General features: G+C 42.6%; 1 protein-coding gene across 1 annotated transcript in view; it reads right to left on the bottom strand.

The window, feature by feature from the left end:
- WIF1 (WNT inhibitory factor 1) overlaps positions 1-18,162 on the bottom strand; it is a 43,911-nt gene that overhangs the window by 12,352 nt on the left and 13,397 nt on the right. Inside the window, exons 3-4 of the mRNA XM_030003123.1 lie at positions 7,734-7,842; positions 1,654-1,794 (exon numbers count right to left, since the gene is read on the bottom strand). Coding sequence (XP_029858983.1) covers positions 1,654-1,794; positions 7,734-7,842 — 250 coding nt within the window. The remainder of the gene's footprint in view (positions 1-1,653; positions 1,795-7,733; positions 7,843-18,162) is intronic.

The raw sequence follows: 18,162 nt of genomic DNA, 5'->3' as shown, positions 1-18,162 counted from the left end.
CCACCTTACCCAAGAGAGGGCAGGAATGGGAGTTATCCCAGTACGCACTGGAAGAGATGAGGTGAGAAAACTCCTCCTCTGCCCAGCTTCAGAGTTTGGAAAATCATCCTCATGTCTCAGCTGGCTCCAGGAACAAAGGACCGGGACAATGATCACCCCCAGCTTTCCTGAGAGGCCATATGATGTAATACTGCTAAATTGTTAAATATCACATCTCGTATCAAAACGGTAACAACAACAACTGGGATGAATGCTACTACTAAACTGAATTTGGAGCCCTCTCTGTTTAAGCCACATTTTTCCACAATACAGACCTGTAACTCTGCTGTCCCTATAAGATTACCCCAACATTATTTCCAAAGTTTATTAAATTCAGTATCTTTGAACTGAAATGAAAATAAAAAGACATCAAATGTTCTGTGTTGTATTTACATCAGTCACACAACTTCATACCTGAGATCTGATTGATTGTGCTTCCATTAAGCCCTCATTTTCCTTCGTGTTTCTCCACCCACTTCTTCTCCCCCTCCTCCACTTTCCCTGGGCTAATTGGCAGCGGCAAGGCTTCAAAGGAGACAAGCAGCTTTGCTATTTAGGTGTAGTGAGGTTTCAAAGAATAAACAGCTCCTGCTCCTGCTGCTCGCTCTTTGAAGCCACACTACAGCCAATTAGCTCAGAGAAAACAGCGCAGAGAAGCAAATGTGGGACTGGGAATGGAAGATTTGATAGAAGAATGAAAATCTCACTCTTTGTACATCAGCTCTCTCATGGGTTCATTTGATACAATTGCACATGACATGGGATAACTGCCTTATCTGAGATACTGATTTTTCAATTTTCACAGCTTCAGTTTAAAGTGATAATTATAGTTGTTTGTAGTGTATCAAATTAATCCAGAAAGTCTTCTTACATAGTGTTTATGGTTCATAGATTGGTTGATTAAACAGGTTCCCTCCTTTCCAAGTAAACACTGCAATAACTTCATGGTGCCCTTCTTCTACTAGCGCATCCTGTGGGTGTTTACTGCTTGATAGCTGCCAGTATTGAGGAGCAGCTTCCACCACCTTACCTGTATCCAAAACCAAGAGGTTGCCATCTGAGCTCCAGAAAACGTAAAGCCAACTTTTGCAGAAATTTTCTGATTTAGGATTTTTGCATTTGGTTTGGATGTGCAAGTTGAGATTTAAGAAACTGTTGAACTAAGGCACCAAACAGTATTAATTGAAGTCAGTATCCCCACTACAGATCCTGAAGTTCAGTTCTCCAAATTATGTGCCATTTCTGGAAATGTTAGCCTCAGCTTGTTTTCACAGGACTAGTTCACCTCCAAGCATCTCAAATCACCTGCTAACAGGTGCTTCTCATATGATACATTTCTATCAACGTCCTTGATGTGATGAGCAGTGAACAGGAGGAGAAACGCCTCCAACCCAGTCTGCTCTAGGAGGTGGAGCTGACAGTAAGAAAAGGCTTAGTAAACACGTAGTAAATGAACAGCAAACCCACAGACAGAACAGCCTGGCATTCACCACCATTGCTACACATTGTGTGACCACTTTACTTCCATCTTCTCTAGCCCTTATCCTGAATGAAACATAAGAAAGTTAGGTGACCTGGTCTAACAGTATTCTGGCCTGTTCTTTTTAGTGTTACCTTGCTGACAGGTTTTAAAGAAGATGGCATTCTGAGGGGTCTGGAGAATAATATTGCCTTCTGAATTCATTATGATCACGTTCACTTCAAATGCAGCGACCCCATCTTGTTTTCCAAGGCAAGGAAATCCAACCTGAACGACTTAAAGGAGAATAATGACAATAATATTTATATTTACATGCATATATATCTATATACATATAAAAGCATACATCAAAATACAAAAAAAAAAAGATAATATTTATAGTTAAGCTTTAGAGTAATGCCATTAATGGAACCCTGTAACACAGGGATACACGGATCACCTTATTCATAGGCGGCTCCAGGACTGGAAGTACAGCAGCACAGGAGATGAGCCTCTGCTCATTTACTGACATAACCCCAACAGTCTACAGCACAAACAGCGATCTTCACGCAAACATACTTTTGCTTGCAGACAAGGCAATTACTCATGCGGAGGTATCTAAGGATACACCAAAACAAGCTGGAAGCCTACATTTAATTTTCTAAGCTGAGCTGATCACTTCTGAGTCTAAATTTTGCAGGCACTCATATGACTTCTGCAAAAACATCTTATGCATTTTGGAAAAAAAAGTTACTTTAGATATGTTTAGCTGGTTTGGATATTGCAATTAATACTTAAATAGAGACACTGATTTAATCAAAACTTACTCCATAAAGTGCTGGCAAGATGGTACACTTGATAAATAAGATCATGGGTGCAAATGTTTAAAAAGAAGACATAGACACATCACTGACAGAACTTGTTAACTGTAGCAATATTTAGAGATTGCCTTTCCAGGAAAAGTATTCAAACACTTTTGAACTACAAAGAGTTTAAGTAAATAATTAAGGCCAGTAAATCTGGAGTATTTTAATGAGGAAGCAAGCCTGATACTGCAGAGCTATGAAATGCTCCGCTGTGATTGTCACAAGTGATCTTAAATAATCTTCAGATGAAACGATTTTATCTCTTTTCTTCAAAATTGGTTCTTAACAGCTGCTTTGTAAGTTAGATCCAGCTAATAGAAATTGCTTATTCATTTCTTCTGAAGCTAGCCTGAGATTTCAGAACCAAATATTGAGCTAACAGCCCTGTATTGAGTTTGTTTAACATTGCTTGTTATAAAAAATTTTGCAAGTTGCAATTGGGCCATTTTTGTTATTTGTTGCCTTGCTACAATATGGAATAATCTATTGCTGAAAGACATTCTGCTTCTGGTAAGTCCTACGGACTGAAAGGTCTGTTGCAGTTTTGATTATAAAGCAATTTCATTGCTGAAGCACTTTTACACCAATCTTTTAAAAGAGCGTCACAAAAAGCATGTAACTATGTGGTAAGTAGGAAGCTCTTACAGTGGATTAAATACAGTTTAAATGCAGTGAACTCCTTAAACTGTAGTAACCTTCTTACAGCACAAGTGCAGGAAAACAGTGCTTGTATTGGGATACGTGTGACTTAACTGAGCAAATTGCAATGGGGAGGAAGATACGGCAGAATTTTCATGATGGCACTGTAGTCATATCTAGGCTTCATGGAATCGGTAGCAAACCCCTGAACTCCCCTGAGATTTGGCTGTGGGTTTAAATGCCTAGGGCAAAGACCAGGAATGCATCTCTTAGGACTAAAGTCCAAGGGGACAGGTCAGAAACCCCTTATTCCAGCACACCCCACCCTGGAAGCATCCGTATTTTTGGACTTCCCGTATGTCCGAACTCCTAGGCACACAGAAATGCAGTAAAGGACCCTCCTGTTAGCAATAAGCACCTAGATCCTGGCTGAGCTCTGTGGTGGCTCAGAGCTGGCATAAAGTCCCTAAACTCTGCCTGAATCCCTGTCTTTTTATGCCTGTTTGAATAACGCTAAGCACGCACCAACAGCACCACAGTCAAAACAAAGCACAGAGCAAAAGTCCCTTGCATCCAGAACCACGGCTGTGAGTTCCCGTGGGCTACCGAAGTGCTGAGCAGGGCTGTGGCACAGCAAACCTCAGGTCTGGTCCCTGCTTCCCAAATTCAGGAGGCAGTTTACATTTCTGTAAACTGGCTAAAAACAAGGAGAGGGAATCACGGCTCGGGACTTCTCTCTGCTAGCCATCATCCCACCACCAGGCCACAGAATTGCCTCTCGCGCACGTTTATATTTCTGCATCCCCTGGAGTGCCTGCACCCAGGGCTGCAGAGCAGACAGCTCTAGCAGGAGTGAGGAAAATTTAACTAATTTGAAAAGGAAGCTAAGGAAACCTAGTGATTTATATCTAGTTTAATTTTAGCTGGTAATTAGAATGCTCTCCTGGGATGTGGAGGGTGCAGGTTTAATCCCTTTTGCCTGGGAGCTCGTGCCTTTTCCTTTTGTTCAGGAAAACAAGGTTCCCTAAATTGTCTCCAGTAGAGGCAGGTTGAGAGTAACTCCTGTGTGTCTGCACAGCTCTGCAAGTTTGCAGGCAATTGCTTTACCTACTTAGTTAATAGGCAAAAGCCACCACCAAAAGCCACCTACACTCTCAGGGGTGGGATTGCTTAAGGGACATCTCTAAATTACCAGTCCCAGTAGAAGTGGGCACGCAGGGTCTGGAGAAGAGCAGGGGTCCATGCACAGCCCCGCAGCCCCCTGTCCCTCTCCACCAGCACGGCAGAGTGAGCAGAGATGCTGCTGCACCCAGAGAAGGCACCAGTTTCTCCCACCGAATCTGGAGAGAGTTTCAGCACCTTTGGTTGCTCAGCACGTACATTTTAACGTGTCAACACCAGCAGCGGGCAGGGAGAGGAGATGTCCTGAGCCTGGCCAGCAGGCTGGGGGAGGGCTGCGTGAAATGCACGAAGCAGCACTGTGCCAGCAGCCCAGACACGTCAGCTTGCGCCGGTGGCACCGGCACGGCACTGGGCTGGCTGGCGCAGGCAGGGAAGGGGGGGCCGGCTCACGTCGCTTAGTGGACCAGCTCCTTCTCAGTCACAGGCCACTGCGTTTCTTCTGGGCACACACCAAGAGCTGGTTTTGCTTTCCTCAGTGTGGTGTTCAAGGTGTTAATCGCTGCCACTACCAATGATGCCTGACTTGGTTTTCAACTCGCTGACCTCCGTTTGAACCACCGGATCTTCGTAGGCTTTCCCCTGTGAAACGAGCAGCCAGCCTCCTCTCACTGGACAGGTACCCACACTCCTCTCAAACACCTTCTTTTGGGCAAGCTGAGTGCTCTTAGCTCTTTAAGCTTTCACTGAAAGGCACATTCTCCAGCCGCCTTAACATCTGTGTCTAGGTGTAACAATACCCGCGCTGTGAGCACTGAATCGGGTAGCGATCCTGGGATTTGGGGATGGGATTTTCAAATGAGTCTAAGGAACCTAAGTGATTTAAATCTAATTTGATTTCGAGGAGAATTTGATACCTCATCTCATTAAGGATATACTGGATTAGAGAAAGTTGACAGAAAGACAACAAGCTGCATCCAAGGAGGAGCAATTGAGTGGGCTGCAGCTCTTCAGCCTGGCAATGAGAAAAATTAGGGGGGACATGATAGACATCTACAAAATCATGACTGGCATGGATAGGACCAACAGTATGGATTGACTGCTCTACCAGTACAAGGACTAGTGCCCATCAGATGAGGCTGTTGCAGCCAGACTTGAAACAACAGGAGGGGGATCTTCATGCAATGGGAGACACTGAACTCCTTGCCAAAGTGACTGGAGATACCAGAAGATAATATGGACTCAAAGAGAGCCTGGACAAGTACAGGAAAGAGAGATCTCTAACCTATGTGGGGTTATAAAAAAGACAAATCACTCAAGACTTAGGAAATCCGCCAAGCTGAAGCTAGTCAGAGCTGAGAGGTTAAACAGAAGTATCACATATGCTTGCCCCCCTTTTGCTCTTCCAGAAGTCTTCTTATGGCCACCATTGGCCATAAGACAAAATACAAGGTAGGCAGGCCCTAAAGCACTAAAGCCATCCTTACGCTTTATTGGCGGTAGGCAAATATCCTCAAAGAAGTTTTAAAAGTCCACTGGTTTTGACAAGACCAGTGGGTTCAACTATCTCTGAGTAAGATATCTAACTGTTAATCCCCATTCCTGTTTCCCACTCTCATGTTTAATACAGCTGTCCTTCCTCTTTTATTCCTCCTTAGTTGTCTTTAGTGTAATCTTTTGGGCTAAAATGCTTTTTCAAGAAATAACTTGCTACTGTTGATTTGTTACTAAATACAAGCTTGTAACTAAATTTCTTCTGACATGCTATATGTGTAGAAAAATCATTTGGTAATGCAATAGGTACAGGCAAACTAGACTAGGTTTGTCAGAACTGTTTTGCAAACATATAATTATAGGAATAACTACAAAGTAGCAAACATTCACTACTTTTATAGCATGTATTTATTTAAAGCTACTTAGTTAATTTTGGCCAGCTCGCAGGCAGTGTAAAAAAACCACCATCATACTAGTGGCTCACTGTTAAATAGTGTACATGCTTCAAATGCTGTATGTGTACTGATTGTCAATTGCTGTTAAACACCCAACTCACTATAATGCCAAACAGGTCTTAAATACGGCTTATATGTACTAAGCGCAGTGGTGACTGCACAAGATCCACATAAGGAAATGCCATGGACATGCCCGTATTAGTCCTGGACCTGAGGTACCAGTGCTGCAAACAGGGTAAAAGTCCTTTTTGGCTTTAATCAGACCTCCCATCATGATGGTTAACAGACCTTCTGCTGGAACTATGAGATCTCATCTCCGGCCTCCCTGCACTTGTAGATTATGTTTTCCTAAACACAGTCAGAAGGGGGTCATTTTGGTCTAGTCTTTCTAGATAGTTAAAAATTAAAGGAGAAACTAGCTTATATTAGAGGATGCTGAGTGCAGAGCTTCCCAGATATCTCACCTGCTTTATATGGAGATGGAAATAACGCCTAACAAAAAGTTTGCCTCTGTGACTTTTTAGTTACTTTTAAATGTCTCTACTTGCCCACTTGTCAGGCTTGCAACCAATTAAATTGCAGCAATTATGGTACAGATATTATAGCACTCTTCACCCAAATCCATTTTCAATACCAGTCATTCAATCCACACTGAATGGAGAGACCAATCATTAATGTTAAATTCCAAGTGCCACAGCAAAAAGCTGTGCTGCAACATTACTTCAACGCCATTCTACTACAAGCTGAAAATGGAGGATATCAAACACAAACTTTCAGAATTTATACACTGAAAAAGAGAAGAGAAGGAAAGACTGGTCAATGATGTAAACTTGTATATCAGTGTTCCCCTTGCAGCCCCATCCTCCTGTTCCATTTCTCATTTCTTTCCCATTTTATCCCACATGGTCTTAGGCTGGCTAAGGCTGATCATGAAACCATGATCACTAAGACACTGCTGTAACCCAGATGTACATTCCTGCCTTTCTGCCAGAGACTACCATGTATTAGCCCTGGGACAGATCACATAAACTGTTACTCATCCACTTCAGAGCAAAGTGGATTCGATAACCTCTCATGGAGAGCTTTTCTACTCCACCTGCCTCACTGTGCACCACGGTGCTTCTGGAGCTCTCACCTTCGCTTGGGCGCAGCCTCTGCTGTGCAGCTATAAGGTCCACCGAAGGACTAAATGCACAACTAAGGGAAAAGTGGCAAATGATAATATCCTAAACTACAACTTGTTCCTTTGAGCTGAATGCCTGATGACAACAGCTGACCCCAACTGACAGGAAAACATCCACAAACTGCAACCTCTGAGAAACAGAATAATTTGATAACTATTCCTTATAGTGATCAGCGATTTTGTTTTCTGAAAGTTGCACAACTTAAGTATTAGTATTCATGCTCGTGAATTTTATGCAAAAATTTTGCACAAGTTTCTGCTGATTAATCTACACATAAAAGCTTCATGTGACGTGGCTCAGACAAAATATGCTGCTGTAGTCAACCAAGGCACTCACAAACTGTTCAGCGTCAAGCACTGTGGCAAGCATTTCTTTAGCAATAAACTTCAGAACTACAATTCACAATAAAATATTTAGACTTTACTGGCTGTGGAATATTTTTTACAGGAACACAATTTATAATATCAACAGCACCAACCTGATGCTTTATGAGGAACCGTTCCAAGCAGAGGGATATTTATAGTTGGATCAGCCATTATGCCTTTATCCAAAGAGTGCAAAGACAGGAACTCGTAGAAGTACTCAGCCTATGACAAAATAAATGAAAGATCAATACATATTTTAATTGCATTCACAGAAGCGAACTATTTAGCATATAAACTACAGTAGAAAAATACTACACTTTTCATTATGCCATTCACTGGATTTGTTTCTATTATTTACCTGAGTGCTTCTTCGCCTAAGCGTAATTTTCAGGTAATTTACTCTTATTTCAGAGATTGCAAATGACCATACAGTAATCAGGACACAGCATAACAGCAAGGAAAATGGCATGCATACGGTGAATAAATGTTATACAGAGAAGACTTTTTTTGCAACCCACACCGTTTATCTGGCAGAACACAAAAGATGTATGAATACTAGGCTAATTCTTAAAGCTGTTTTTTGGGCTGAATCCTCCTGGAACTGACTGGTGAGCCTGGATACCTGCCTGCACCATGAGTGCAGTTTAAAGGACATACCTACATGCATGATGCAACTGCAGCATGAGAATATCCAAGCTTGCTCCTGGTTGATCTGCACAGCACGGCGCGTTGCCTTGGGGAAACAGTGCCAGGCAACGAAGAGCCACATTGCTGGAACGCCATGCTTGGACACATATCTGGCTTACAGCTTCAACACTGCCTTCTTCAACCTCAGCTCAATAAATTGTTCCAAGGGTGGAGCTGAGAGCTCTCCGACAGAGCTGGCTTCACGTCCTTCATTATTAACCACAACATAAATGATTTGTTTTGGTGATCCCCAAAAGGTGTTGGCACGATTTAAGAAATATTTTCCATTACCTTCATCCTACTCCTGATATGCACCTGCATTGTGACACAGACTGTAGGCTTTGGTACTTTCTTCCATGGGACCCTGGCCCCTCTGTTGAGTCATCTATTCAATACTTCTTTGTACTCGATGCAAAGTGATGTCACTGCTCTGCAGCGTAGCTGTACACACCATGTACACCTGAGATGTACGCATCTCAGCAAGTCACTGGAGGCTTCCGCTACTGTCAGTGGCACAACTGGAGGTGTGCAGAGCAAGTGGAAATGAACCTTTTACTCTAAAGTCTGGCTTCTCATTTACCCTGAAGCAGATAAGGTAATTGTACCTGCTGCTCTCAGAAAAGCACTTGAGACCTTAGCATGGGCACTGGCAAAAATGTATTTTCATCCAGCAACTCACTGATAGTAGACAGTATTGTTACGTCTGCTTTTTAGCTAAAATAGTGAAATAAAGAGAAATTAAAGCCAAAATTTTATGAAAACTTTGGGCTAATAAATGGTAGTTAATTTATGTCTACAAGATGGCAGTCAACCTCCTTAGCCAGAAGACTGTCCTTCTTCTCCTGTAACATCCTGGCTCCCTAGTACAAGGTAAATGTGGACTTACTGGCGTGAGACCAGTGAAGGGCCACAAAGATGATCAAGGCACTGGAGCTTCTGACGTACAGGGAGAGGCTGAGAGAGCTGAGACCATTGAGCCTGGAGAAGGCTGAGGGGGCACCTAATCCATGTGTATAAATAGCTGATAGAGGGGTGTAAAGCAGATGGAGCCAGGCTCTGCTCGGCGGTGCCCAGTGACAGGACAGGAGGCAATGGGCACTATACAGAAAACTCTGCCTGAACCTGAGAAAACACCTTTTTACTGTGTGGGTGACTGAGCACTGGCACAGGTTGCCCAAAGAGGTTGTGCAGCCTCCATCTGTGAAGATATCCAAAACCCAGCTCAACACAGCCCTGGGCGAGCGGCTCTAGGTGACCCTGCTTGAGCAGAGGGCTGGACTAGATCATCTCAAGATCAGACTGTCTGGTCTCAGATCAGCCCCAGCTATTCTGTGATTCTGTGGTCTGCTAACTTCAGCAGAAGCCCTGGCAGCATGGGAGGAACCATCTCCCTTTAGCTCCTGGTGACACCAGCAAAGCACTCATGAGCTGGGTAGAAAGGTCATTATGAAATCCCTGATCAGCCCTGGCAGCACATCCACTCGCTCTGTGAGGGCCGCAAGGAGACCCCAGACAGCATGCAAGGGCTACGCTCCGCAGGGAGAGTCTTCAGAGGGCGTTGTGTAGGCACGGAGACCTCAGAGGAGGACTCGCAAAACAGTAGGGAAGAAGCGATGAAAGTTTTTAAGGGTGGGTTAAACACAAGGAGTATATGTGGGAGGGAGAGGGGACATGGAGAGAAGCAGTAAAACAGGAGATGAAAATTGAAGTCTCGGGTAATGTTCAAAAGGCTGCTTTTAATTAAAGACATTTTTTTCCAATACAATATACCATGCCAAAATATGAAAACAAGCCATAAAGTCAGATTGTGAACATTTTTGTTTTCAAATAAAACTTTGGTTCAGAAAATAATTATATGTCTGTACACATCTATAGAATAGTACAGTGAGTGAGTCAATGCTGTACTGTCTGTTTCTCATTGGTTAGCTTTGATGTTTGGTTATATCTAAACCAGGTCATAATGGGTTAGGATATTAAAACATTATGTTCTTACTATTCTAGTAAACAACAACTGCTAACTAGACCAAACAGCTCCACTCCCATATTTCTATTCCAGCCACACTGTTATAGCAGGTCAGCTTGTGAGCCAGAGCCCTGATTTGTAGGGAAGGAGCTGGAATCCCATTTTCTAGAGTCAAAACAATGCCTAAGGACAAAGACAAAAAGAAAGTTCACTGTGGGAAAGGGGACGGATTGCTGCATGAGCCACAATACTCACCGCCTGTCAAGGAAGGAATTCCTCTCACCAGAGGAGAGGTGTAGCAGTGGTTAGTGCCTGAGGCAGGAGTACGTTCTGCTCACGCATTAAAAAGATGGGGAAAGACATTGCACAAGCAACAGGCTGCTCAGGAGGAAAGCCACACATTGCACTGGGGGGAGATACCTGCTCTCACCATTTCTGTACAAAGGTTTGTACAGCTGCTGAGTTGACAAAAAGTGAACTTCTTGAAATGATAGTATCTAGTATCTAAGAAGACCTGAAACACCTCAGGTAGATCCAGCAGGCATGACTTCAAAGTCATGAGGCCATGTGCTGCAGAGTATGTTTGCAAATCATGTGTGCTGGACTGAGTTGGTTAAATTTTGATATAAAAATTATATACAAAAACCACAGTCTAGAGAGGCTGCACAGTGGAGCAGAATAGTTTAACTCCTCAAACCTGTGAATCTGAAACAAGATTTGGCTGCCATAAATCCTATCTATTTGGAAAAAATCTGTCTTGACACAATCCCTACATCCAGTCTCCAGTATTGTCCTGCTGTAATTTGAGTTGATTGCCAATTAACTTGCATTAATCATCATGACTGAAAAGCAAACAACACACTCTCAGCAAATATTTACCATGCTCCAGCCTAGCATGAAATTTAGTCATGACGGTTAATTGAAGAGATAGGTCTGTGCAATTAAAATATTGTCTACTGACTACCATAATTTGTGCTGTAAGGGGTCATTGTGAGTGACTTGGTAGTGAGAACTGCGATTTTATCCTGCGATATTGTTGAGAGATAAAGGGGAAAAACCCATGATCTTTTTACCATTATAAAAACATTTTCGTGACTTTGGGTTTTTTAAACCAGCCTATGAACTGTCTGGTACGTGAGGGGCAAAATTTGGTACTGAAGCTAAATCTTAGAGGAACAGTGTTATCAGAGGTGATGGAGGAACCAGGCTTTGAGATAAATTGTTGATCTTTGACAATTGCACACTCTGCATGCATGGAAGACTTTTTGGCTTTGGCTTGACTTCAGGAAGCACCCAAGGAAAAATATGCTTTACTTTTGTGTAAAGACTTTGTTGGAGACCCTCAGAAACTGAGGCAAGGGCCCCTGCAGACCTTGTGTGAACAGTCTGGGGACTCAGCGCCTTGAGGCAGCAGGTAGCCCTGTGCAGCTGCCCTTTAACAGTTCCCCATGTGGGCAAAGCTCTCAGCAAAGGGAGGAAATTTCGTTTTAGGCAAATAATTCCATGGTCGGGATTAACTTTTATGGACTTTAAATGGCTGTTTTCTATAAATCAGAGGAATTTAAGAGGTTATAAAAATAACGAAGCCCCCTAACAAGTATTGTAGCAAACATCTGTCGGCAGTTTGGTTTTAAGTGATATTCACTTAAAATTCCTACAGAACTCCACTCCTCAGTACAAGATCTACTGCATGAGAGTTTTCTTATCACTCAGATGCCCTGTTGTTCCTACTTTGGTTTTGTTTCATATTTAATCAAAGCATTCACAGCAAAGTGCTTTATGTTTTCTTCATTTTACGTGAAAGATGTAGGATTAGAAGTAATGGTAGTACCTGAAGAGAAGCAGAGTAGCTTAAACTGTTTTATGTCACAGCTCAATAACCTAATGAAACCTGCTGCCTTTCTAACAAAGAAAAGAGAATATCTGTTAGCTTTGCAAGTAGATGTAAGAAATTAACTACATTTTCTTCTCATTTTTTTAAAGAGATCAGTGCTGAACGTTCTATTCTGTTATCAATTAAATGACAAATATACCCTAATGCCAACTTTCTACACTTAAAGAAAGAAACTCATCAAAAAAGTTCCTCTTAATCCCAGATCCATGGATATTTCTGGCTATGCACACACTAGAAGATTCTAGCATGCATTATCCATAGCAGATGCTCACAGCTGCATATGCCATAAATAAAATCACAAAGTGAGGCAATGTATGTGTTTGTCAGGTGTTTACAGCATGGACCATTGCTTCTCCAAGATATTAACTGCATTAGGTCAGAGAAGCTGGTCTGTCTATGTTCCAAGATGAAGCATGAAGCAAAATCAGATGAATTTCAACAAAGAGGGGAGGCTGCAGCCGCACTGCGCATACCAGGCTATTGAAGGAGTCTGGCCAGAGTATGAGTATGTATGTCAGCAGCACATTTTGCTACTGCAGTGCAGTCTAGACACTGCTATAATGAACAACATAATGATGCCTTCTTAGACAAGCAGATAATAAACCGTCTGCCTGCAAGGTTTTATTTTTCTGCTAGGGAAGGCAGCTTTGCCTCACGTGTTAATTGGCCTTTTCACAGAGTGGGTAAACCATTTTTTGCACCTCAGTGTGATGCTCAAAGAGACTTTCCATCAGCCTCACGAAGTAGTCCCAAAGCGGGAGGCATGCTTAACAATATGAAGGGATACAGAAACACACTCTGAGAAAACCAATTTACACTGAAGAGAGGATAACCTGCCTGTTTTCTAGTACCAGCAGCTAAGGGTATGGGAACAAACCGAAGCAGCAGGATTAACAAAAGCAGAGATGCATACAAAAGGAAAAATAGAGATATTTCGGTGTTTCTAAAAAAGAAGGACCCAAATTAGAATTCAGCAAAATGGGCAGTCTCTACGAAAAATACATTATGTGACAGTGTCAATTCCACAATGCTGTGGTGAAATGCACACAACTCTGCAGAGCCTGTTTTATGCCTGCTTTCTTCAAGTTAAGAAAACTGTGGCAGACTGAAGAAAATCTGTGCACAAGGAGGAAGACTTTTTTAACAATGGAGTGAATCCCTGCATGCAACTTTCAACAATAAGCACTTGTGGTTTTAATGGTTTTAGAAGAAGAATGGTACAAAACCTCTGGTTTTGTGAATGGAAGATGACTAACTGGTGCTTAGTGTTTCCTGTGGCATGCGACTGTGGATGGCAGATCAGATCCTCCAACAGAATGATTTAGAAAGCTGGAAAAGAGAAATTTTTTGGTTGCTATCAAAGGAGTGCCAGATTTTGAAAGGTGACACTGCAGGCTTCCAAGAATGCTTTCCACAGCAGAGATGAACAGAAATCTTTGCAGAATACATTAGTCTTTCCTCCATGTAATGAGAAAAGGATTTCTGTAAAGGTAAGTAATATGAAGAAATCACTGTCAAGAAGCTTGGTGAGGCCACAGAGGAATACATTTAGATTACATTTACCAGTTGAGCTTCTGGCAGTTGTCTGCTCTTTGGGAGACATGGGAAACAGGGCAGCTACTTGGCCATTTTGAACTGATGTTTTCTCTCACCAGACCTTGAGCTCCAGAAGGGCTCTAGCATTTGAAGAGGTCATTTGAAACCAACCCAAGTCTAGAAGCTGAAGGGCTTGGCAGAAAGAGCAGCGTTCGGGAAAATCTTTAGCAAGGAATGATATTTCTCAGCATGAACCAGGCTGGAAGGTATACATGGTGCACAAGTTTCCTTTAAATTGTTTTCTCCTATGTCTTACAGATGAAAATTAGATAACTCTGCTTTGGGGGAGGGGAGAGAAGCAAGCAATACACCAAAAAGAGAAACAGCATTAAGAGTTCAGACTAAAAAAAGTAAAAAATACTTTAAAAAATACAAGCTTTCATTATCTTCAAATATTTAATGAAACATATTGTTCTGGTATCCAGAGAATTGGTAAAAGCTATTCTCCTGAAAAGTTATTTCTTGTTCCGGCACAGGAAGGGCTAATTCATTCTTTTGTCACTCAGCAAAAAATCAGTGCTCTCTCCAGTGGAGATTTCATGATCAGGTATGTTCAAAATGCCAGTTTCCCAAGGCTAATAAAAAAAGGGGAAATTATTACCGCTCCTTAGAGGAAAAACCTAAAATACTGTCTCATCAGGTTAGCTCCTAACAAAACAATGCTGTACAGGTCTACTACCGGCACCTGCAACACATCTATGTGAATCTATCTATACTGAGAATAAACTGCGAGGTTATTTTCTTCCCCTCACAGCTTGGAAGATAAGTGAAAACCTTGGCTGGCTGGTCCTGGGAGTGCATCTTTACATAGATTACAGACTGTTTGCAGTTTCAGGCTTTGGATAGATTTATTTATAATTAATAAATTAGCCTGAAAGCTCTTTTCAGAGAATGTAAAATAATTTCAATAAAACCTTTACAATTAGGGAAATGGCTGCAGTAACAAGCATTTAGACTAGTTATGATGCAGATCTGAGCCGATACTATGTTTAATTAAACAGAATGCTTTTAAAAGCACAAATGTAAACCTTAGAGATGGTGGCTCATCTGACATGACGAGAGAAAGTTCACAGCTGAAGGATAAGCTAATCCACCTCTTGCATGGCGGTAAACATGGATAATGCATGCAGATTCAGTTTGGCCGTGCTTCAAACTTCCAACTCTTTGTTCTTAAGCCTCACAGGACAGCTTTGAAGTCAAGGATAAAGCTCCTCTAGCACACCATTACCAAAGAACAACCTTCTGATTATGATCTCATGAAAGTGTAATCAATAACTTACACAAGTTAAAAGCGTGGCAAACAGCAAAGGTCACGTAATTGGGCCTTTATTGAGTCCATGTGTTTCACTCTTGGCTTTAACTGGCACTCCCATCTAATAAATATCCCTCCCCAAAATGTAAGCAATGAACTTTCTCAAAAGTTATGAAATCTCACAGCAGCTTCTGTCAGACTGGAGTCCTTCGAGGGTCTCAAAGGGGGATGCTTCCACTTTCGTATAACCAAGTGACAGAAAGTCTGCAGCACCTCTGAGTGAGAGTTTCTTTATTTACTGCTCTGTAGATAAAGGTCTTTAGCCTTGTACTCCCAGCAAATGAATGTTTAAAAGTTATGGCGAAAAGGTTTTGAAAAAAATTCAATTCCTTCCTGACTGGTTGTTAGAAAGACTTCCTTAACACTGCTCTCTTTTAACATCTGCTGCATGGATTTTTCAAATGCCTTTTTTTGTGAATATCCAGAGTAATTTTGTTCTTGTTTTATGGGCTGCCATTGACCAAAGCAAATTCTAGATATTACCATGAAAGAAGAACTAAATTTGTTATTTAAATAGAATGTTCGATCAGCGTATCTGAAAAGGAACTTGTGTGTTTGCTGTTGTAGCTGAAATCACAGATTTGTTTACTGAGACAAGACCCCAGTATGTGGACATATATGACTATAATATTTCCATGTGCCACACAGGCCTCCATATGGTTATGTCCTCCATAACCACACTTTGAATTTTTCAAAGGAAGATGGACTTATCTTCATAGTAAAGCAGGGAAGTGTTACCTTATCCCCAGTTTCTGATGAGAAACTGAACAGTTTCTACAGACAACTTTTCCGTCTTTCAGGCAGTTTCCATAGGCAGAGTCAGCACAGCTTCATCTCTGGGTTCCAGTACCAGTCTCACAGGGTCCAGTCTTTTGAGTTAAGGTCCAGAAAGTTCCAATGTATTTCCCAGCATTTAAAGGAAGTATCTTCTTTAAAGCCAGCTCATCCTCAACTTCTTGTACACTCAGAGGAGAGAGACCAGCACTTGCAGGAGAAAATTCAGCCCAGCCAGAGTCTGATTTACCTGCTGTCTTGAACTGCCTTTCTCCCTCTCTCCCTGGGTGCAGATGGAGTCTATGCGCCGCGTAGGCATCTTCACGTGGCCTGGACTCTGCTGACTTTCTCTGCGCTGGTCTGCTAGCAAAGTCATACCCCAGAGAGGCGGCGAGTCCTGAATTTCACTGCGGCAGATGGGCTGCACTGCTGAACACAGACAGTTCTCTGCACTTGGTATCATTTCACTGAGTTTTAGCAATGGTTATTTGGAGAAATCCTCTCATCAAAAATGTCTTCCTTCTGCCCCTAGCCACTGCTAGTGTACCAACCCCTTCCTGCTCTTCAAGGCCTGTCATTTTTGCCTTCCCCTTCTTCTTGTCACAGTCTTTCTTTAGAGGGGATTCAGATGATGAACATGGCAAAAAGCCACACTGGCTCTTTTTTCTCCTTCTGCTATGGTCCCTTTCTTCAATGGGATTAAGAAACTTCCTAGGTTAAAAGTTTTGTGCAGACAAACTTGGTGAAGGACAATAGTGTTCTGATACACGCAGTGCTGCCATGAACAGGGCAATCCTCCACTTGAGGAAGACAAAAGAAATCAGGAAGAGTTATGACAGTCAGGGTCAAGTTGAGCCTCCAGATGAACCCTTTGCACACACTTGCAGGAATGAGTCCTACTCAGAAAGGTATGAAGTTTATTTTGGGAAAGCTACATACATCCTTCTGTTTGTTTGTTTTTTTTTTACTCTGGACAACATGACTTATCATCTGTCAGTATAAATCCTGACAGGGAGGGCCAGCAGCTGAAAGTTCCCCAAAAGAATATTTTGCAGAGACCCTAACCTCCTTTTTATTAGAGAAAATGCCAGTGGGACAGTTCAGCTTCAGACACGAACGTGTGGACCTCCCCAAGCCCAAATTTACCTCTGATGAAAAACCAGTGGGAGTCTGATGACAGCAGAAGTCTAGACTCTGCGTTGAGATAACTGCCCCATTTGGGATTAAAGAGTTTTGGTAAGATCAGAGACGTAATTTATTCCTTGATGCACAGCTATGGTAAATCTGGTCTGCTCTTGCAGACTGAGGCCAAATCATCCTTTTTGTCACTCAATACATCCCAGATGTGCTGACAATCCCTAACTTCTGTTGGAGTCAAAGGCTGCTGGAGGTTCTCCAAATCCCCCAAACCAGCCTTTATTGACTAAATGAAGTGAGTAGCCCTGGGCTGAGTGTGGTCTACAGTACTTTTAGGAAGAAAGAAACACTGGAGCAGAATGACAACCCACACTGCAAACCTTGCTGAGCTGTCGGGTCTGCTCTCTGCATCACTACAGGGCACAGAAACGCAGTGCCCGGCACAGCAGCCCGTGGGTCAAACCCTCCCTGACATCTGCAGCGGGACTTGCTGTGATAGCAGTCTGCTGAGTCAATTTTGTTTGGTTCTGCTTGAATTTCTGCCGGTTAGAAGACACCAGGGGTTTGGGAGTTGTTTCTCTGTTGTGATTTGATTTGCCACATTGTCTGTAGCTCGCAGTACTGGGACTGCACCAGGGCAGCTCAAGGCAGCCCAAGACTGCGCTGCCGCAGTCCTACCCTCTTCAGACATGGCCATGTGATGAGCTAACCAAGACAGAAGATCAAGTTAAAAATCAATCACTTCTTTCTGCAGGGCTAGTTTTCAGCCAGAGCAGCTCCCTGAGTGGCCACATCAGCACTGGCACAAGAAAGAGAATAGAAATGTGTGACCAGGGATGGGAAAGAAGACGGGATGGTGTCAGCTGCTAGCCTGGCTGAAGCTGTTGTGGAATGGCACTGGAAGCGAGGTGAATTGTTCCCGTGCTGTTGGCAGACATCAAATTTCATCATCCTGGTGTGGGGAAGCTGCTAAGCTGAGAATCAGCAGCAAGAAGATGGTTCCTCCAGCACACTGCTGAAACCAACAGAACCTGCACCCAGGTAGGGCATGTGCATTTCTGATGGCATTGCCAGGGCTGTCACGTGGACACAAGGCTTTTTATCTCTGAGAAAAACAAAAAATCCAAACACATGATCCCACCTTCAGAAATGTCTTCTTATTGTTCATTAAGTTTATAC

This window comes from Aquila chrysaetos, chromosome 26 (assembly GCF_900496995.4).
Source record: "Aquila chrysaetos chrysaetos chromosome 26, bAquChr1.4, whole genome shotgun sequence".
In the NCBI taxonomy this organism is placed as follows: Eukaryota; Metazoa; Chordata; class Aves; order Accipitriformes; family Accipitridae; genus Aquila; species Aquila chrysaetos.
The sequence above is the reverse complement of the archived record's forward strand: the minus strand, read 5'-3'. Positions and strand labels throughout refer to the sequence as shown.